The 21444-nt window shown below is 41.1% G+C and overlaps 2 protein-coding genes across 2 annotated transcripts in view; one reads left to right on the top strand and one right to left on the bottom strand.

The window, feature by feature from the left end:
• The first annotated feature begins 1864 nt into the window (after positions 1 to 1864).
• Positions 1865 to 9110, top strand: rrp9 (ribosomal RNA processing 9, U3 small nucleolar RNA binding protein). Its single transcript, XM_066672098.1, has 15 exons — positions 1865 to 2095; positions 3042 to 3127; positions 3221 to 3342; positions 3513 to 3580; positions 3663 to 3704; positions 4157 to 4283; positions 5586 to 5710; positions 6031 to 6123; positions 6412 to 6512; positions 6675 to 6809; positions 7200 to 7262; positions 7403 to 7548; positions 8148 to 8227; positions 8477 to 8550; positions 8906 to 9110. Exons 1-15 carry the CDS (start codon positions 2024 to 2026, stop codon positions 8997 to 8999), a joined length of 1428 nt encoding a protein of 475 aa, XP_066528195.1. The 5' UTR covers positions 1865 to 2023; the 3' UTR covers positions 9000 to 9110.
• A 452-nt stretch (positions 9111 to 9562) lies between these two features.
• grm2b (glutamate receptor, metabotropic 2b) overlaps positions 9563 to 21444 on the bottom strand; it is a 31953-nt gene continuing 20071 nt past the window's right edge. Inside the window, exons 3-6 of the mRNA XM_066672770.1 lie at positions 19532 to 20369; positions 16861 to 17924; positions 12552 to 12732; positions 9563 to 11114 (exon numbers count right to left, since the gene is read on the bottom strand). Coding sequence (XP_066528867.1) covers positions 11041 to 11114; positions 12552 to 12732; positions 16861 to 17924; positions 19532 to 20369 — 2157 coding nt within the window. The 3' untranslated portion in view covers positions 9563 to 11040. The remainder of the gene's footprint in view (positions 11115 to 12551; positions 12733 to 16860; positions 17925 to 19531; positions 20370 to 21444) is intronic.

Below are 21444 nucleotides of genomic sequence, written 5' to 3'. Positions count from 1 at the left end.
CATATTCATATGAAAGTGAGAGAAGATGTCCTCTCTAAACCCCACACACCCACTCACTCTCTCTCTCCTCTCTCTCGCTGTGTTTGTGATGTGCTATGTGTCTCAGTTCTGCTGAAGTTTGTGGAAAAGGGAACTTCCACCAATATTTTAAATTTCTACAGTAATTCAAGGGTAAGTTGTAAACGGTGTCTTTCTGAGTAGAGTCTTTTGTGAGTTCTACATATGGTTGAACTTTGGAGGTGAAGAAAGATAGCCCTACCGATTTCTTTGTAAATATTTAAAGGTATAATAAAGACAAAGAGTGGACTCACATAATCCTGAAAACTACAGTGTATTTAAAGTGTTACTATACACACACACACACACACATTTACACTTGAGGCTCTCTCAGTGCAGTGTTGGGCAGTGACTGGTACACATTGTTTTTTTCCCCCTCTCTCTCTCTGAGACAGTTGAGTCACACTCATTGGGCTTCTGTTCCCTCTGTCCACCCTCTACATGATTTCTTTCTTTATTAAAAACAGGGGTTCATTGCTGAGTTTGTTGGTTCTTTAAAATGGCTGTGTAACAAGAATATATTTGATGCAATGCAATGAAAAGGAATGTTTTATGGAGTCAAAATAAGGTCCAAAAGATTTAGAGTTTGTAAAACAATACTCACAAATGTAACGGTCTTTGTACTGTTTGAGCAACTACACACACGTAAAACTAGAATCCACATATTGGAATGCACAAATTTTAAAAAACAATAATTTAAATTCACAAATATAAACACAATACTTGCATTTGTAAATCAAATGTCATGAATGTGGGAATCAGTACCTTCTCAAACGGCTTAAAATGTGCAAGAACCTTTTTAAGGTTCCAAATGTGTCAGTGGGGGTTTTTGAATGAGGTTGTTGTTGTTTTTTCGTTGAATGATTGTTTTTTTAAGTTTGTGCATTCCAAAACATTTGAGGAGTTTCGTTTTACATGTGTGTAGTTGCTCAAATGCAGTTACAAAGTCTGTTACACTTGTGAGTATTGTGAGTACAAACTCAAAATCTTTTTGACCCTTTTTTGGAACATTTTTTTTGACATATGTTTTGTGGAACAGATCCACAGATCCTAAACACCTAAATCCTGCAAGTCAGACTCAACGAGCGCACCGAATCAAGAAAACCGAGCGGACACAGCGACAGCGAAGTATCTCCGCACTCCCGTTTTTTCCTCGCTTCAAAAAATTTGAGCTCGCTCTCGCTTTTCAGTTTTAACAGGAAATACGTCACAGATTCAAAACCTGGTAACCGATTCCTAGTGATGGCACCCTTGAATCTGAAAATGGTTAATTACTCGAAGCTTCGTGACACAGTGCACATAGGTGCTATCTGGTGGCCAAAACCTCAAAGTGCTTATCGTGTATCTCTCGAAGAGATGTCACATTTTACAGTTTTTAAAACCTTGTTTGGTGCATTACAATACATAATATAGTATGGTTTTTGCGCTCTCGTATTAAAGACAGTGATCTCACTCCATACACGAGGTGTTTTGCATCTAATAACAGAGCACAAAAAGGCTCTGCTACATTTTAGGAAATTTTAAATTTTAAATCCTTTTTGCTTATTTTAATGGAAACTAAACTTTATTATTTTCCCCCTCTAAAAACACCCCCGCAGCACTGCTGTGTCTGATCCAGCCCATTAAAGAACATGCTGAACGTGGGGTAACAAAGTATGCAGAGCAACATGTGGACTACAGTCTGTATTTGTAGAGCTACAAAGTGCTCCTGTACGGACAGTGGCGCTGAAAGACTGGAGAATGAATGTAGAAACAAGGACAAACTGCTTTCAAGGCCCTCAGATTAAAGGGTGTGTGGGAACTCTCCGGGGCTGTCGGGGGCGCTAGCGAGAGACACGGTATATACAGAAAACACGAAGGAACCCGGCGAGCTCCATGTGCAGATCTCCATGTGGGTTTAAAGTGTTCATCTCGAGTTTAAGAGCGAAATAAAGCGGCGTGTTGTAAACAGAATCGACGGAACGGCATGTCTTTCTTCATAAAAAAGAAACCCGCGGCTCAGAGTAAAGGGGAACACCCTGCGGCTCCCAGGAAGAAGGTACGAGCTCCAGTCTTTACTCAGACACAGATGTAATAGGTAAAATCACATTCCTCTGTCTTTACAGGCCTAGGATCTGCAGAAATCGGGCTCTTTTATTCAGTCCTGTGCAGGGGTATGACCCTCAGGACAGATCTTACAATGTTTTAACGAGCAGTGGACTTTTCTGTAGATTTCAGCGCACGGCGTCTGTTTATTTACAAAATTCAGCATGAAAACTGTGGCATAAACTTGCTTTATTTTGTTTAATATCTTAATTTAAGCAGATAAATGAATCAATGTGAATTTAAACGATACGCAGATCCAGTAATGCTAAGCAGCTAAGAAACCTTATGGAAATAGTGTTGGTGGGGCCAAAAGGGGGCGCTGTCACTGTGATCTTTGTGGATCCCAAAACCTGGGTGTAGTGATAGGGACACTACACTGAATAAATAGTATGCTGCCATTCAGGACTGGTGTGTATTGTCTAGAAGGATGCTGCCCACTTGGGGGAGGATTAGGCATCTCTCTAATATTGCCAAGAATTTTAAAACGGTTTGTTTGGGGTCTGGAAAAGCAGTGTGGAAGTGGAACTACCATTGATTGATTCTTAAAATGTGCAGAAATATTCTGTGTGAAGGAAGTGTACACACTCACTCTCATCTGTACTTAGCTTATACCATGTGAGAATGCCACTTGCTTATTATGTACAAATGTTATAATTAATTTATATAGGAAAAAATTCCTCTTAGTGACTTACATATTAAGGTAAGCTGTCTGTATTTGATACTTTTGAACCCCCCTAAAAGTAAAGAGTTAAGCTGCTCTTAGTATTTAATTTATTGCTGTCATTATCCCAGAATATTAGTCCCTTTTCTATGCAACAGTTACATAATGATGGTAGAAGCTCTCTAAGACCTGATTTCACAAACTTTACACTGATGTCCTTTGTTGTGTGTGTTTACAGAGTGATGATAAAGGTGGAAAGGGGCGTCCAAGTAAGCTGAACAAACGACTGAACGAGGAGATCTCCAGCGAGTCAGAAACTGAAGGGTGAGTGTGTGAACAAACCTCATTTCTCTACCTCCAGGGGTGTGTGGGAGTTGTAAAATGATTCTTCATCTGTGGCTTCGAATTTTTAAACAGAGATGAAACGGTGAACAGAAAACGGAAAGGAAATGAGGAGGAAGAGGAGGAGATTGAGGAGACACCACAAGAGAAGAAGCTGAGATTGGCCAAACTCTACCTGGAACAGCTCAGAGAGGAAGGTGAGAGGAGGAGATCTGATGGAAATTGAGTGGAAAGAAGGGCTGTGTAAAATAAGGGGGTTTGAGTGATTTAATCAGCGAGGATGGACAGCATCAGCTACTGAAAGTTTGATCAGCTAATGTCTTGTGTGAAACTGTTCTGAATAAAAGTGTGTGTTTTTGAAACGCAGAGGAGAAAAAGGCAGAGGATGAAGAGTTTGAATCCGACCTTATCGCTGGACGATTAAAGGAGGATGTGGTATGACATCATTGGTCATTTCATGTATTTATATTGATTTGTTATCTCTTTATAATCTTTTCAATTCTGTGCCTTCAAACAGCTGGAGCAGAAAGGCAAGCTCCAGAGGCCAGTCGCTAAAGAGGTGAGTGAAGTGGCTTTTATTTATTTACTTATGGCAAGCAGTGCTGTATACACAAACTGCTCTAGGTCTGGCTACATTTGCGATTTTGGATCATAAACCTGTCTTGGACAAATCAGAGAGAGTCTTCTGAATCTTAAACTTAAGGCTCACCAAATCTCTAAGACTGAATTCCAAATATCTTCCTCCACCCTATGTAGTGCATAATGTAGTGGCATAGTAGTATTAATTTTATGGGAGGCTCCCTAGTAGTGTAAAGTTGTCACCTCATGGAGAGACTGACATTGATCCCGTAATCCTGCAAGATTGGCAAACCGTAGCTTTCCTGTCTCCCTCTGGGTGGATTTCATGGGCCCTCAAACACACCTGTTAGCTGATTTAACAGCACGGGCAGTGATTGGTCTCCTTCAAGTGTTCTGAGCTCCAATTCCATTGTGTGTTGTCTTTGTTTCCAGCTCGTAGCCCCTGACCCAGCAGAGATCCGGCTACTGCGAGGACACAAACTCTCCGTCACATGCCTCGTCATTACGCCAGACGAGAAATACATCTTCTCTGCATCTAAAGACTGCTCCATTATCAAATGTAAGTATCACATGTGCTCGAGAAATTTATATTGTCACATTCAGGACAAAATCTGACAGCATCTTTTGATATTAATGGGGCGTAGGATGAAAATACCAGCTGCCGTTTTGTGAACTGGATGAACAGAAACAGTCAGCAACTTCCGAAATAATCAGCAATAACATTATAACCATCTCCTAGTTTCTACACTCATGTTTAATAGAATGGACAGTAAGTGGACACAGTGGTTAAAAACTCTGGCAGCACTGCTGTGTCTGATCTCCTCCCCAGCACTAACATGCACTAATACACCACCACCATGTCAGTGTCAGCGTAGCACAGCGGATTGGTGGCTCAAGTGTTCTTAGGGGTGAGTGTATTTTCGCTCTGGTGGACTGGAGGACTGGTGCCCCTTCCAGGGACTGTTCTAGCTTTGTGCCCAGTTATTCAGGGTAGGCTCCTGACCCACTGCGTCCTGGAAATTGGATGAGCGGTTACAGACAATGAATGAATGAGTAACCGGTGATTAGTGCTTGGCGATTTAAATGATATTGATTTGTTTCGTTATTGATTTTTGGGTAAAAGAGCTCAATAAACCTTAATTTTTATTCCCAGTTAGTACAGTCAGTTGCACACTGCAGATGCGTATATTCATGCTATTACATTAAATGAACATAGGACACAGTGTGTGTGTATATATATGAATAAATCCCGTCTGGTGCCAAAAAAAGCTTCTCCAGTCATAGATTTTCCAAATGAGATTTTTCAGCCTCTATGGCTTTTGTTTAATCAACCCAGTGTTAGTTTGCTTTGAGAGGCACTTAAAGCATCATAAAAAGCAGTTTAGTTTTCCCCTGTCTGAAGGCTTTTATGGGTTTTATTTTATTTTTTTTTCTTTTAATTTATTTATTTTTTTGCCTCATACGGGATAGCGGGGCATAAGACCTGGCTGTTTTTATGATGCCAGGTTGAAAGTGATGCCAGCAACCAGGTCTTGTTTTTAACAGATAATTTCTCTGCCTCTGTTATGTGGACAAGAAATTATTTTTGAATTGGGCTCATTGGCTCAGATGGTGAGTGATTGAATCCAGTGGTCATTTAATAACAGCCCTACACATACACCATCCGGCAGCCATAGCACCTGGACACTGAAGCTAAGCAGGTTCGGGCCTGGCATATACTTGGATGAAAGACCTGGCTGAGTTGTTATATTTTTTCAATGTTGTTTTGTAACTACATGAAGCTTAGTTAAGTGAAATTTGAGTTTGTGAATATAACTTTCTGTATTGGAAGTGGTTAAAGTGTGTGTTTGTGTGTGTGTAGGGGAAGTGGAAAGTGGGAAGAAGGTGCAGAAAATCACAGGAGGAAGGAAAGGAACAGAGGATCGACACATCGGACACACGGCACACATCCTCTGTATGAGCATCTCTTCTGACGGAAAATACCTGGTGAGAACATTTAGGATTGTTAAGTATTGTTAAGATTTTGAAACTAACAAATGCTTTCTGATTAAGATTATATGGTCCACTCAGGCATCTGTAACAAACTGCAAAAAAATAATACCAAAATAAAGCAGTTAGTAGTGTTTTTGAAATTCTTTAAAGGCCCTTGTGTCAAGTTCTGTACGGATTCATTTAATTCAAACCACTTTTGTTTTATTTTACACATCTAAAACAGCCATTACTGACTACTCTAGTTGAGCTCTTTCTTGATGTTTCTTCGAGCCTGTTTGGTGCTGTGTTTATAAAATGGGCTCCTCTTTAAACAGGCCACAGGAGACATGAACAAGCTGATCATGATTTGGGAAGCAGCTACATGTAAACACCTCTACAAATTCACAGGCCACAAAGGCGCTGTATCGGTAAGGAAAGTCTTTTTGACCATTTTTTTCATTAGCCGTTTTTTTAACATGTACATTAGTTTGTGTTGCTTTTCTACTAATTAAATCTGTGGTTTCTCTCAACTGTGTTCATCTGTTTCAATTGTGTGAGCTCTGTTTATAGAGCAGATGCTTTTTTTTTTTTTATTAATTTTTTAACATAAGAATCCTTTTTATTATCTATGAACTAGGTTTACTTGATGTAACCACTCAAGACGTGTGCTATGTGAAACTGTAAATTATCACATCTCATCATTGTGATCTCATCAGGGATTGGCCTTCCGGAGAGGAACCCATGACCTGTACAGCGCCTCTCATGACCGCTCAATCAAAGTGTGGAACGTGGATGAGAACGCTTATGTAGAAACACTGTGAGTACAGATCTGAAGCTGGAGGACCATGGTTTAAATAATGCACAGTACCACTTTCAATATTTGGGTGCTTATAAAACCCTTTACTTCCCCCTCCCTTGTAGCTAACTCATCTTTGTGTCTGTTTTTATTGACCCATGAATTTGTCAATGTTTTATTCAGGTTTGGTCATCAGGATGTTATCACAGGTCTGGACTGCCTGGGTCGAGAGCGCTGTGTGACCGCCGGGGGCCGGGACAGGACGGTCAGAGTGTGGAAAATCGCGGAGGAGTCACAGCTCGTATTCTATGGACACGAGTGAGTCTCACCTCCATTACACACTCCTTACAGTTGTCACTGATTCCTCTCTCTCTACACCCTTTTACAATGTACTGATCTACAACCTCAATAGTGTTGTTAAGTGACTAGTTTACAGCCCAACACTGGTACATTCCCATCTTAGTAATATTCCGCTGCAGCCACATAAGCCCTGGTCCTGGTGCTATGTACCTCAACTGGGGAATCTCATCTTAACAATAGTTAAAGTTATGGTTGGCTATGGTTTGTTACTTCTCAATCTTTAATGGCTACTGTAAAGTCGCGGATAAGAAAGTTATCTACAGTTGTATTTGCTGGTTAGCCAAACACACTTAATGTAATGATGTAAATGCATTTGTTCTACCTGTTTATATCTCTGTCTGTCTAAAGGGGCTCCATCGATTGTATCCAGCTCATAAATGAAGAACACATGGTGTCTGGTGGTGATGATGGGTAAGAAGAAGAGTTCATTGTTTTTAAAACAGTTTAGCTGTAGTAAATCTGACTAGTGAAGTGCTGAGGCATGCTAATCTGACAAATTGTTAGCCATGTTTTCATATGCCTAATTTATGTATGTGTGTGTGCACCTGCAGCTGTGTGTGTGTTTGGTCGGTGAACAAGAAGAAGCCAGTGAGTCGGGTGAGGCAGGCCCATGGTCTCCAAGGCGGTGCTGGGCTGGAATCTCCGTGCTGGGTGTCATCAGTTGCAGCTCTTCACAACTCTGACACAGTGGCCTCAGGTGTACACACACTCACTCACACCCACAACCAAACACACACATCCGCCCATCATGGAATTTTAATCTAACTGCTTGTTTGATGGAGTTGGTTTTGGTGCTAAACAAGTTCTTGAACAGCTTGAATAATGTTTTATGGAAGCTCTTTTTGGATTAAAGCTTCTCATGGAACTAGCTTGGAACTCATTCACATAACATACATACTCACTCATGGTTTTCTTTATTCTCCACAAGGTGGCACCACTTACACATTTTGGAACTGCTTGTACCTTGAAAATTAAAGAATTACTGAGTGGTTTGACTTGGTTTTATCTGATGGGCTCACATGGAGACTCTAAGATATACAAACATGGTCATAGGAACATGACTCACACTTTTGCCCCCCCCCCCCCCCCATCTCTTTCTCTATAATGCGCACACACCCACACCTGCTCTCTCACACACACTGTCCTCATTCAGCTTTGTATGACCAGCTCTGTTCTCACACTTTTTCTGAAAGCTGTTTTAATTTCCTCAATTTCCATATGAGAGTGAAAGAGCCTGGTCCTCTGTCCAATCGCCACATTTCCATAACAACGCCACATGATTTTCTCTTTCCACAGGCTCTAATAACTCCATCCTGCAGCTGTGGAAGTGTGGACAAGGCTTCAGAGGCTTGGAGCCTCTCTTCAGTATACCAGTGGTAAGGCACACTGATCTTTCGTCTCTCTCGCTCTTTTTCTCGTTTCTCTAGCTCACGTACATTTTCTCTTCCCATTGCATTTGTCTCTCCATCTTCAGTTTTGTCAATTTCAGTCAGCAAGTTAAGGCTCACAAAAAAATAACAATATAAACTAAATAAAGGAGGGTCCCACCAACTTTTCTAAATTAAATCTTAGTTCATTTTTTGCAATGTACATTTTAACTCACTCTCGTTCTTTATTCTTTTAAGACTGGTTTTGTGAATAGTATGAAGTTCTCAAACTCCGGGAAGTTCCTGGTGGCTGGCGTCGGACAGGAGCACAGGTACATGTCCTAAAATTAATAGATACATTTAACATTAAAGAAAGAGGGTTCAGCTTCTACATCAGTTCATCAGCATTCACATAACACTGCCAGGATAGGTTTTGTTTTTTTTCTGCATGCGTATTGACCTGAAGCAGCCACGTGGTGGCGATGATGCTCTGGGTTTATACTGTTCTGTTATTGCCTGCTGAACAGAGTCCTGCGATTACACATTTTCCATGATTTTTCACCCACATTATTCATGTATTTCAGCGTAAGATTAAATTGTGCCCTGTAGACCAGAGTGGACTGCAGTGGCTTTTGTCCATAAATTGTTATTGTTGTTGTTTTTACTAACAACCTCTGTGTTTGTTAGACTTGGCCGGTGGTGGAGAATAAAGGAAGCAAAGAACGGACTATACATCATTCCTCTCAAAAGACAGAGTAAAGAAAACGACACTGAGCAATAACAAGCAGATGTGGATGATATTTTTATCATAATTTTCCCATGTATGTATATGATATTAATGCATCATTTAAGTTTTGGAGATGTCAGATTAAATTTAAGTTTCTGTTTAAATATTAGCATCTTGTCTATTTCATATAAAACGTTTTGGTTTTGACATTGTTTTCCCCATTTTGTTTTCTGTCTTGCAATCTTCAGTCTGAGAGCTAATCAGAGTATCAAAAACTTAGAACTAGCACTGTGTATCCTACAAATATTACTGCAGGTATGACACCCTCTCCTAGAATCCCAGACTCTTTTAAATTCTTCAGTATCCTGTGAAGAAAAAAATTGCATCCCTCCACCACTCTGCTTTTTCTTGCTGAATGCCAGAAACACAGCAAAGGAGTCCAGAACACCACCTAAATCTCCACAGAGGTCACCAACCCTGTCTCCAGTTCTGTCTCAGACACGTGTGCACATCAGAAAAATAAATTTACAAAATGCCAAAATTAGAGGGGTTTTGTTTTCCAGATCTGTCAATTTTTTTAAAGCACAGATGATACAAAAACACACAATTTGGTCATTTAAAAAAAGTTTATTTACATATATTACAGGAAGATCACTGACTTGTTCACCAAAATTCACATTGAAGCACATTCTTTGTATTGTTAGCTATGTTCCCCAAATAGGACACAATACAGATTACTTTTCAAGTCAAAAAAAAAAAATAGAAAAGAAATACTAAGTATAGTTTATTTGTTCTTGCATTGCCACTATACTGGTGCATTGAAACAAAAACAAAACAAAAAAAAAACTCATGGGACATTGCTTCTTTTATTAACAACACTTAAAGAACAACAAAATTCTCCCAATGACATTTACCATTTCTACTACTGAAGTCAAACATTGGTAACACTGCAGTACTCCCAGAGTCATGTTGGAGAACTTCAGAAAAGTCCAAAATTGCTGTTTGTCAGGAACAAACTGATTTCCACGGCGGAGTAGACTCAGCTAATGTGGCAAATTACGTACGCCCCTTGAAAAGTTGTTTGTTTGCTTTAATATCATTAGAGGTTATTATCTGACCCTTGTTCCAGTGCTATCAATGGATCACGACTAATCTAACAGATAACACTGAAGAGATACACTTGGCTGTTATGCAGCTAAAAGCAGTAGAAGCCTATGGCAACTTTTCAGGGGCGTTCTTGTATCTACAGTTTTAATGTGTGTGCGCGCGATTGTTCTACATTTATCAAACCTGGCAGTGTAGAGACTAATAGAATGGGTTGTGCCACTGACTCAAGTCCATTCAGTCAACCTTATCTCTGTCCCTCATCTGTGAGAATGAAAAGTTATGAGAAGTGGATTAATGCTATGACTGATGGGTGTATTTGACAAGTGGTAGTGATGGTGGGAACCACAAGTTTTGGCTGTCACACAAACATTTACCAATTAAATTCAGCAGTTTCAAATTCAGCAAAGTTTAAGGGTTATTTGCTCTTTCTTTCTGTGGTAACCAACTGTTCTTTACAGATGCAGTAGATCGAGATAAGGTTGAGAAAGGCTAGAGCATTCCATCCATATATAATAAATATATACTGTTAACGTCCCTCAAGACTCCGGTTTTCAAAGGCCCATTCTCAGTGTAGTGTTTCCTCTTCTCTAGGTTTGATATGTAAAGTTAGAGCAGAGAGAACACTACACCGGAAAGTACCACGAGCATTTAAGTCCAGTGCTTTAATACTATACTAGAGTCCAGCCACAGAAACATTCAGACATTGTCATCAAAGCTGTGTTATTTCAATAATAGAGCCATGTGATTGATGACAATTCTACTTTACTAATTCATACTGGCACATGGTTTTAATATAATCACATTTACAGGGTTTATTCTTCATAAAGACACTCAGAGGGTCAAGTATTCGCTTGTAATTTAAGACTCTCAGCTGAATTCTCTGAAATGGATGACTAAAGCACCCTTATTGGAAGATATTCATCCATGACATCAGTGGAGGTGTGTGTGTGTGTGTGAGAGAGAGAGAGAGAGAGAGAGAGATTCTCGTTCACAATGAAGATGTTGTAGAATCCACTACTTCTCGTCCATTGCACACAGTGGGAACTACAGTCGCAGAGGAAGCTGGGGATACAATAGTTTGGTCAGATATCTTGAGAAAACAATGTACGAACCATTTATCTGAGTTTTGATTCACAATCATGTTTTTCCACACTGTACTAATTCATTAAGTCAGAGTAAATTTCTTTTGAGATGGGAAGCATCACATGGACCTGGCTTGTAACTCTCACACACACATTTAGTAGCTACTTCACTTCAAAGGCATTATGTGTTTTAGTTTTGCCTGAATGCCACTAAATTGTCAGGAATAATTACTCATTTTCTGAAAATAGTTACTGTCAGAAGAATTTCTTTTCTCAGACTGTAGGACAATTAAATGTAATTACTCAAAATATTCATTCATTCAGCTTTATTGCAGCTTTTGTATCCAGTTAATCCTGATCAGGGTCGTGGTGGGTCCAGAGTCTAACCAGAACACACTGATCAATGTGCCAGTCCAGCACAGGGCGCTACACACCTACTCAACACTAACAGCAGTGAACAATTTCACACACACAAGGCTGTGGACAATTTCACACAGTCACACTCACACTAGTGGACAATGTTAAATAGCTAATCCACCTATTAACGTATGTTTGGACTGTGAGAGGAAACCCACTCAGACACAGGGAGAACACACCACACTCCTCACAGACAGTCACCCGGAGGAAACCCACTCAGACACAGGGAGAACACACCACACTCCTCACAGACAGTCACCCGGAGGAAACCCACTCAGACACAGGGAGAACACCACACTCCTCACAGACAGTCACCCGGAGGATACCCACGCAGACACATGGAGAACACACCGAACTCCTCACAGACAGTGACCTGAGGCAAGAGCCAACCAATATACTTATTCCAAGATAATTCATTCATTCATTCATTATCTGTAACCCTTATCCAATTCAGGGTCACGGTGGGTCCAGAGCCTACCTGGAATCATTGGGCGCAAGGCGGGAATACATCCTGGAGGGGGCGCCAGTCCTTCACAGGGCAACACAGACACACACACACATTCACTCACACACTCACACCTACGGACACTTTTGAGTCGCCAATCCAACAATCAACGTGTGTTTTTGGACTGTGGGAGGAAACCCACGCGGACACGGGGAGAACACACCAACTCCTCACAGACAGTCACCCAGAGCAGGAATCGAACCCACAACCTCCAGGTCCCTGGAGCTGTGTGACTGCGACACTACCTTATTCCAGTATAATGACTAACTTAATTTGAATTTAAAAATGACACGTTTTTATAACATTTTTGAGAAAATAAACCAACATTTCTGAAAGTCTTTTAGTCTCGTAGCTTCAGTGTATACTCATACTCTCATACTCGTGCATATCTTTGATTTACCTCATAAAAACTGATAAATGTTTATATGAATACTTTGACTATGCACAGTTAAATTGCAACATTAACAATATTAATAGTGTAACAGGTTTATGTACCCTGTGAGTAGGTGGAGCTGGGGGCGGTGATGGCAGTGGAGAAGCGGTGGTCCTTGGTCCGCAGTGATGTCACGTTCTTCTGCGGCTGGAAGAGAATGATGTGGATTTTTGGAGAGAAGAGACAGCCCAGCACCACTGAGCCGCTCAAACTCACAGAGATACACATGGTGGTAGTCTGGACCTGTAGAGGACGACAGTTCATAAAACATTCATAAACACTATGCAAACCAATGCTGAAAATTGTTATCACAGGCTTATGACAACACACTAGGATTAATCTAGAGGAATGTCCTGTTTTTGTTGAGTACAATCTGATGTCTATTATAGTTCTTTAGGAAACAATTCACTCTTTTATCTTCATCCAGATCAGGGTCATGGTGTGGCTGGAGCCTGCTGGGAATCACTGGATACAAGACAGGAACACAACCTGGACAGGGCAGCAGTCCATCACAGGCACACACACACACACACACACACACCTGTGGACAATTTCCCACATCCAATCCATCTAACATACATTTATTGACTGTGGGAGGACACTGGAGCACCCGGAGGACACCCCCACAGATACAGGGAGAACACAGCAAACATCTTACAGACAATGACCCATGCTGAGGATCAAATGCAGGACCCTGATACCCTGGAGCAACACTACCTGAAGACCTACATGCTTCCCCAGAAATTATTCTGTTTATCTTTAAATCTCATATTTCACTCTTTCATTTATAGTTATTTATAAAAGTAACACATAATATATGAATATTACAAATTCCATACACCAATATACATGCACCAGTGAAATACAGACATGTAAATATTTACATGATAAAAAAAGGCATACAATCCGTTCTGTTCTGCTCCTATAGTTTTAAAACCGACATAACTTAATTTTTGGTTTTGTGCCTCTGTGCATTCACTCATTCTTTTTTACCATTTGATTTCAGTACACCTGCTTCTGCGTGTGTGTGTACGTGTGTTTTCTGTGTAATAACTCTCTTTGGAGTGAGTCATCAGTAACTGCTGTGAGCTGATGACTAAACCACACCTGCTCTGTGCTCTTATCTGCTCTCTGGAGATGCCTTCACAATGTCTGTGCACTCGTGTTTTATCATGGAATTGAGTGGAATGGATTCTGATTGGTTCGCTCTGCTTTTTTCTCAGCAGAACCTTGCATATAACCTTTGCAATTGTTTACAACATATTTCTGTGTTCCCAATTGGATTTCGATAAAGCTTTACGTGACTCGTTCCAGGAAAGTTTACTCTAAATTTTACTTAATCCAGGTAGTGGTGCAACTTGCACATTCGTGAATGGCACTTTTAAATGTAGAAGCCAAAATGTCTGGATGTGACTTCTCATATCTTATTTGATCAAATATTGTGAGTGATATTTATATATTTCTCTGTTTAATTGTTGCTCACAAAAGCCTGACGGCACTTTTGTTCAGAAGATCCACAGGGCTTTTGTATGAAGTGCCTACATCTGAATATGTTTGTTCTGTCCACGTTGTTTAGAAGTCCTCAGAAATATAAACCCAAACAGATAGCAGCATGTGCTGGGTAACTTTGATTGGGCACCCTTCCCTGTGCTGTCCACCAACCATGGTGAGCTTTTAAATGTTGAACGCAATAACAAAGCAAACCTTGACAGGAGCACACAGCGTGATCAAGTGCTTTGGTGAAGAGAGCGAGAAAAATAAGTATCTCTTTTTCAGCAGAAGATCACTGCCCCTTTGAGGCCCAGTGGTCACCTTCTGAGAGCCTGACTTTTATGTCTGTATTTATAGAAAAAATAACATTTTGGAAATTCCCATCCAAAATGTTTCACACAAAGAAAAAGCTCCATGTTAGTTTAGATTCTACATTTACAAATGGCCTGAAGCTCACTGTGTTCAAGATCTCACAGAATGTCTGTTTACTAATTAAAGCCTATTAGTTTAAACCTTTACAGAGCCTCTTTTGTCATAACTTAGTAAGGTGTGGGAACAGCATATGAAAGTAAAAGCCACATCATAAAAATACATGTGTCTGATATAACTGTCATGTATATTAAATGACTCAAAATATAACAAAGTGGAAGTGTGTGTGGCAACAAGATAACCCACAAGATAAATTCATTTAGTAATGTGTGGGAACAAGATAATTCATTTGTTAGCAATGAATAATTTTATGAAATTATGAGATAACTAACTTAAGATGTTACAAAACAATTGCAAGGCATAATGCCACAGTTTAGCAAATCCCAATAGAAAAATATGGCTATGATTTAATAAGGTGTGGGAACAAGATAATTAATTGATCATTATTAAGCTACAGCCACACCTTAGTGATGGATGGGAATGCATGAATGTCCTTCTCAGATCTTTAATGAACACAACTTAATTACGATAACTTAATTATTTTGTTTCCATGCCTTAATTCATTCATTCATTCATTCATTCATTATCTGTAAGCGCTTATCCAATTCAGGGTCGCGGTGGGTCCAGAGCCTACCTGGAATCATTGGGCGCAAGGCAGGAATACACCCTGGAGGGGGCGCCTGTCCTTCACAGGGCAACACAGACACACACACACACATTCAGTCACACACTCACACCTACGGACACTTTGAGTCGCCAATCCACCTACCAACGTGTGTTTTTGGACTGTGGAAGGAAACCGGAGCACCCAGAGGAAACCCACGCGGACACGGGGAGAACACCCATGCCTTAATGCTGAATGCAATTTCATTTTGTGGCTTAGTATCATGAACTTAGGATCCCATTGCAGGGCTCAGTAAGTTGAATTAAATCACGCAGCTCTCTCTCTCTCTACCCAGCTGTTTCTCTATATGCAGCTGTTTCTCTTCATACAGAAATTTTCTTTTCTGACAGTGACAGCAACCTTTACTGATTTCAAATCTATACAATTGTATGTCCATACTGTCACCATCTCTGGCTGATCTAGGAATACTCCTTTGTACAGAAAGCAGTTTCCCCTTGCTGATCTCACTGCCACACACTGATCTGGGAACGCTGCTCGTGCTGCTGGACTGATAGCTTGTGACAGCTGTTTGCAGTGGCAGTGCTCTCTGAGCCGCAGGGCGTTCTTCATGACTGTGTTTACCGTGTAGCTAACTGAGTTCTGACATCTCACCCCTCACAGCCAACCCACTTCACTGATAAAGTGCGACAGGCCGCCCACAAAGTCCCAGAGGGGGTTGCTAACACCCGCAACTAGCTAACGTCTCCTGTGTGTGTGGGTGTGTGTGTGTGTGCGGGTGTGTGTATGTGTGTTCTAGCTTGACTCACTCTGTATTTCTGGTTAAAACATCTTGACCATCATGAAATTTTTAAGCTTTGCAATGATTAATTAATAACATTACTTAATAAAGTGTTTGAACAATATAATTGAGTTGTAGGTAATGACTATTATATGAAAATTAGAGATGCCACTGAACATTTTAATCTGTTAAAGGAGAGTGCAAACTTTCCAGATCTATCACATTAGCTGACAGACACCCATGCTAGCTAGCACTGTATGCATTAATGAGGGAAAGGAGCCTGTCCTACCCACCGAAAGAGCAAGACCAATTATGCTGTCTAGTGGCACTTTATACTACACTGCTCAAATTTACAAAGACACTACTCAAATCTACTTACCAAAATTTAACTGGTGACATCGCAAAACACTATCAATCATGAAAATCACAGGCGGCTTTGGAAACCACAACAACAGTGGCAGTAATGTTAAGCATTGTTTGTTATGTATTCACGTGTTATTATTGTTTGGGACAGAACATAGCTCTGTGCATCAGTTCAGAGAGATCAGAAGAGTTTTTTGTTCGTTGTTGCACAATCCAGCGCTTACTGGATTCTTTTTTTCACCAATCCAAAGAGCGTTTGAACTTCTTTAAAGGACCATGGCGTAATTTTATGAGCTGCCATTGTAAGATAAAAGCAGATGTGATCTCTTCTGTAGCTTGGAGATTTTACAGTAAGTTTATGTTGGATGTCTGCATTACATTGCATGGAGTGACAAGTCTCTCTGGCCAATCTGCAAGGTTTACATGTCATAGTTTAGTCCCTAATCGGCTCACTTGGAACCATGAGTGAACTGTTATTAAAACTGAACTTGATTCCTGGTACCAGGACCAAATTTACCTACTGGAAATGCAAAAAAGCAGAATAGACACAAGTACAGTAGTGTAGGTACTATGCAGTGGAAAAGTGCCAGCCACGGATGGCTGAGGCATCACCTGACTGAAGGCAGATTTTGAGAGTTAGGTTTCATATTTTGTGCAACTCAAAAGAAGCATGATCTCCACTTACCCTGTAGTCACTCGCGGTGACATAGAAGATGGGCTGGAAGGCCAACCAGATGATGCAGGTGGTGTACATTGTGAACCCAATGAACTTTGCCTCGTTGAAGTTCTCTGGGCACTTCCTGGTCTTAAAGGCATAGAAGGTACAGAGGATGATAAGGATGCAGTTGTAGGTGAGAGACACCAGCATGCTGGAATCCAAACTGTTGCACTTCAGCGTGACCACATCCCGTCTCTCAGGGCCCACCTCCTTACGAACCCCTGGAGTTTCCACCAGGAGCCACACCAAAGACACCAGCAGCTGGGCTGAGATCAGAGCGCCACATATTGCCACTTGGGAAGCAGGGCTGATGAGGCGGGGCCTTTGAGCACCATCTCTAGCCCCACCGAATATCCTTGCGATCCGGTTGGTCTTGGTGAGGAGGGCAGAGTAACAGACGGCGAATGAGGTTCCCAGTCCTAGACGACGTAGGGCACAAACAACAGCAGACGGCTTGGCAATGTAAATGAAAGTCATGGCGTAGCACAGGAGGACTCCCAACAGGAGGATGTAGGACAGCTCACGTCCACTTGCCTTGACTATGGGAGTGTCGTTGTTACGCAAGAAGACCACAGCAACTGCCATGGTGCACAACATCCCTAAACAGGCAATAGTCACAGGTCCCACTGCCCAAGCATCTGACCAGTGGATGTACTCTTCTGGTAGCTCATAGCAGCCAGTCAAGTTGGCCAAAGGCCACTCCCCAAAGCCACAGTCTTCACAGGTGAACTCGTCTAGAAGATACTGATGGGCCTGGCAAGGAATACAGATCCAGCAACAAACATCTCCTGGTTGCATGCTCTTGGCCTCATTGGGTTGACAGGGGTCACTACACTGAGAGGTAGGAGTCACCCCTCCAGCCCAGGGCACCAGACTAGTATTAAGGACTAATCCCTGAGACCAGTAGCCCACTTTCCTGTAGACAAACCTTCCATGCTCTTGGTGGTAGTGGAAGATGTTATAGCGACCCAGACTGTCTCCCAGAGAGGTGAAGCGAACAACGTTCTCTGTGTCAGCGGGTCTAAATGGAGCTGGAAGAGATAGCAGAGAGAATAGAAACATTCTGAGAAACAGGATTTTGAATCAAAACATAAGAATATGCCTTGCTAATCTAAGAAGATCAGCCTTGGAATGAAAACAATAGGTCTATATTTATCATTCATGTACCACTGGATTGTTTTTGATGATCTAACCTATTCTACCTCTGTAACATGATTAACAATTGTAGTCTTGGATGTGAGTGCCTGCCAAATACGATGAATCTAAACACAGTAATGTGAGCTAAGCTACCATCTCGGTAACCCTAACAGTGGTCATTCTTAACCTTGGTGCTCAGATCATATTGTTTATTGTGGTATTGTGATAAAGCATTACTGATTTCAAAAAGGCAACCATTACAGTACAGTTTCATCATTAGCGCTTACACTTATAGGCCAGGAAACGCTGCCTTCAGCAAATTATTGTTTGTGAAGTTTCTTCTTGTTTGCTAACTAGCATCATCTGCTGGACTGAGAATGGGCAACTTTAATCAGCATTCAGTCTAACACTGTGTAAAGATTAGCTCTTTATTACTGGCCAAAGGCTGCCATTAGTGTCCAAATCAATTAAAATAACCTCAGAATCAAAATGTAGCTGGTGGATTGGAGTAATGAGCATTTCTGCTTCAACTGGAGATGAAACATCAGTGTGGAATTTTCTCTATACTTGATGCACACCATTGATTGTGCTTTTACTGGTAAAATCACTAATAATTTCAAAGGCTCATCTTGGCTTAATCAGCATCTTTGTTCTTGTAGCTGACTCCAACTGCACTCTGTGATTGTTGTTCTTATTTTAGTGCCAGTATTCCTCTCAACAGCCAATGTTTCGCCAGTCTGAGAGGAGCTATCTGATAACCCGATAATTAAATTTTCATCTATTCTTTTATTTCAGCAGTGAAAGCTACATAAAAACGAGATTCACTGATCTAAGTGATGGCTGCACAGTCAGTGAAACATCTTTTGTTCTTTATAAGGAGAATGCTTCACATTCTGTGAATGAGAAACCTGTGGGTGATGATTAGCATTATGCTAATAGGCTTGTGTTAATTGAACTCCAGTTGCTTTCTGTTATTGTTAGACATGTTGGTGTTTTGGGGTGAAGTATTCTTATATTTACAGCAGTGTGCGGAAAACAGATTCCACTTTCATTTGTTTAACTGCCAGTGAAAACTACCAGTAAGTAATAGATATAAAATGTTCAGCTTCAGAAAAGAAACATAGGAAACATGGAAACCTCAGCAGCTAAATGTAATATCTATTTTACAGTGATTAATGTGTCAACCTTTGCCTTCATCACAGCTGCCAAATTTTGAGGTGGCTTGCTTTCAGTTTTTAAAGAAATATGCAGGGTTTAGAATTTAAGTTTTAGAAATTAGCTGCATTTTTGTCTTCTCCTACTTCAAGTTCTAGCAATTCCAAGAATTTCCTGATTTTTCACTCTACCCTTCCTGTGTTTTATGCAAGTGGATGATCTAATCTCTAAGAAATATCCACACAAAATTGACTGACTTGCAGTTAATGTCAATTTTGACTGTAAATGAAGGCTGTTTTTTGACATTTGCAAATGATTGTCAGTGTTTCTCATTAATTTTCCTCACCATCAAACTTGGTCTTGAGGATGAACTCTCTGTAGAACCTCTTTCCATTTCCGGGCTTCATGGCATCACATACTCGAGTGGTGTTGGAACACACTGCCTGGCGCATATTGTGTAGAGCATGAGCCATGGCGTAGACTGCATTAATGACAAACATGATCTTAGACTCTGGCTTAAAGGAACCATCCCTTAGGCTGTGACTGGCACAGCCTGGCTCATGCAGCCGACATCCAAACTTGTGCTCCCAGAATTCCCTGAACCAGGGATTGCGAGTGTTAAGCTCAGGAGTTAGCTTAGTGAAATAGTCCTCAAATTCACGGATGGAGTAGGAGGCCAGTTCGATGGTGAAAGCTCCGTTAGCTGCCTTCTCACTCCCATGTACCACGCTCTCCTGTGCCCCCCAGCCATCGCTGGCTACCCAGATGAAGGTCACGTTCATTCGTGCAGCTGCCACCAGCAGCTCTCTGGCATCCTCACTGCGGGTGAAGAGGATGACCACTTTGGCGTTGGCCTTTTGCTGTAAGGAACGAATCACTGTCTCGTAGTTGACCCGGTTCATGGAGCGGCTGACCTTGACAGACGTGGCGATGCAGATCTGCCGGACCCTCGCCTCCTGCTGGAAGGCATCAATGCCTGTCTCACCGTAGTCCCCCTCTGAGGCCACTGTGGACACATAGGTCCAGTTGAAGTAGCGCAGTATTTCTGCTATGGCCTTGGCCTGATAGAAGTCTGGCGGCACTGTGCGGGCGAAGTAGTCATAGCGAGATTTGTCGCTCAGTTTAGCACTAGTGGAGGCGTAGCTGATCTGGGGGATCTGGAAGAGCCGAAGCAGGTTGGCAACCTGAAAAGTTTGTTTGGAATCATGGTTAGAATCAACAATAGTTCAGGGACAATTTACATATCATTAATATCTATTTACTCAAAATGTAGTCAGTCACCACCTAATGCTATTCATTTCCTTATTTAGCAATGGAGCTCAAACACTAGAAGACACTGTGTACATCTCAGCTTACTCTGGTATGGGATAAATTGGCCCCACAATGAAGATTCACAAAGAAACATGGAGGTAGATCCAAACTCAACACGGATCCTGTGAATGTTCCCCCTCAACCCCCACAGCTCCAGTTACTATCCCCCCATCATCTTGTGAAACAAATTGATTTAGAAAGATAAACAAAAGTGCCAGAAGCGTTCTGCAAAACTTGATGACCATCAGTCTACCACAGAATCTGGTTTCTGGTTGTATCCACTGCGTTCTCTAGAATCCAATCGCCTCTGGGAGCATCGGCAGGGCACATGGAGAAGATAGGACTCAGATCCCTACAAAGCGTCCGTCTGTATTCATTATCTAACTCATCGAATGGACATTTCTGACTGCGTAGCCATGGGACTCAGGCAGGTCTAATTCTGATGCCTCGAGATAATGTCTCCGACAAAAACACAGCAGATAAGACACATTGTTAGGGGCTTACAGTCATGTTTAGCCACTCTTCATACGCATTAAATCTGTGGACAAAAATTTGTGCTTGAGGACATAAACAGAAAATATTCATTTAATTTATTTATTTTAAAAGGGGAATTTCACATATTTTTTAGAATTTATTTTTAATTCAGATATTTATTGTGTAATCCTCCATTCTAGATAAATTTCAGAAAATTACATTGCAAGTATTTATATTACTGGGAAATATCAGAGAGCCCCATTTATGTATGTAATGTCTAGTCCAAATAGCCCTGAAGAACAATTTATTACATTTTTTAATGACATGGAACTGTCAATGATCTGTTAACAAATAGAAACAAAAAAAGAAAATCTCAGAAAACAGAAAGCTTTTATGGATTGAGTGAGAAGCTGAAATTTCTAAGACTGAACATTCCCCTGCAAATATCTTAAATGGAATTTTAAAGGCACACAA

Source organism: Hoplias malabaricus, chromosome 5, assembly GCF_029633855.1.
Source record: "Hoplias malabaricus isolate fHopMal1 chromosome 5, fHopMal1.hap1, whole genome shotgun sequence".
Taxonomy (NCBI): domain Eukaryota; kingdom Metazoa; phylum Chordata; class Actinopteri; order Characiformes; family Erythrinidae; genus Hoplias; species Hoplias malabaricus.
Note: the sequence above shows the minus strand (reverse complement) of the source record. Positions and strands in the feature narration are given on the sequence as shown.

What these genes read in the sequence shown, in the direction of transcription:
- rrp9 (XM_066672098.1), top strand. Translation starts at nt 2,024, where the DNA reads ATGTCTTTCTTCATAAAAAAGAAACCCGCGGCTCAGAGTAAAGGGGAA. An exon ending in AGAGGCCAGTCGCTAAAGAG is followed by an intron (nt 3,705 to 4,156) that starts GTGAGTGAAGTG and finishes CTTTGTTTCCAG; the next exon opens with CTCGTAGCCCCTGACCCAGC. An exon ending in AGACTGCTCCATTATCAAAT is followed by an intron (nt 4,284 to 5,585) that starts GTAAGTATCACA and finishes GTGTGTGTGTAG; the next exon opens with GGGAAGTGGAAAGTGGGAAG.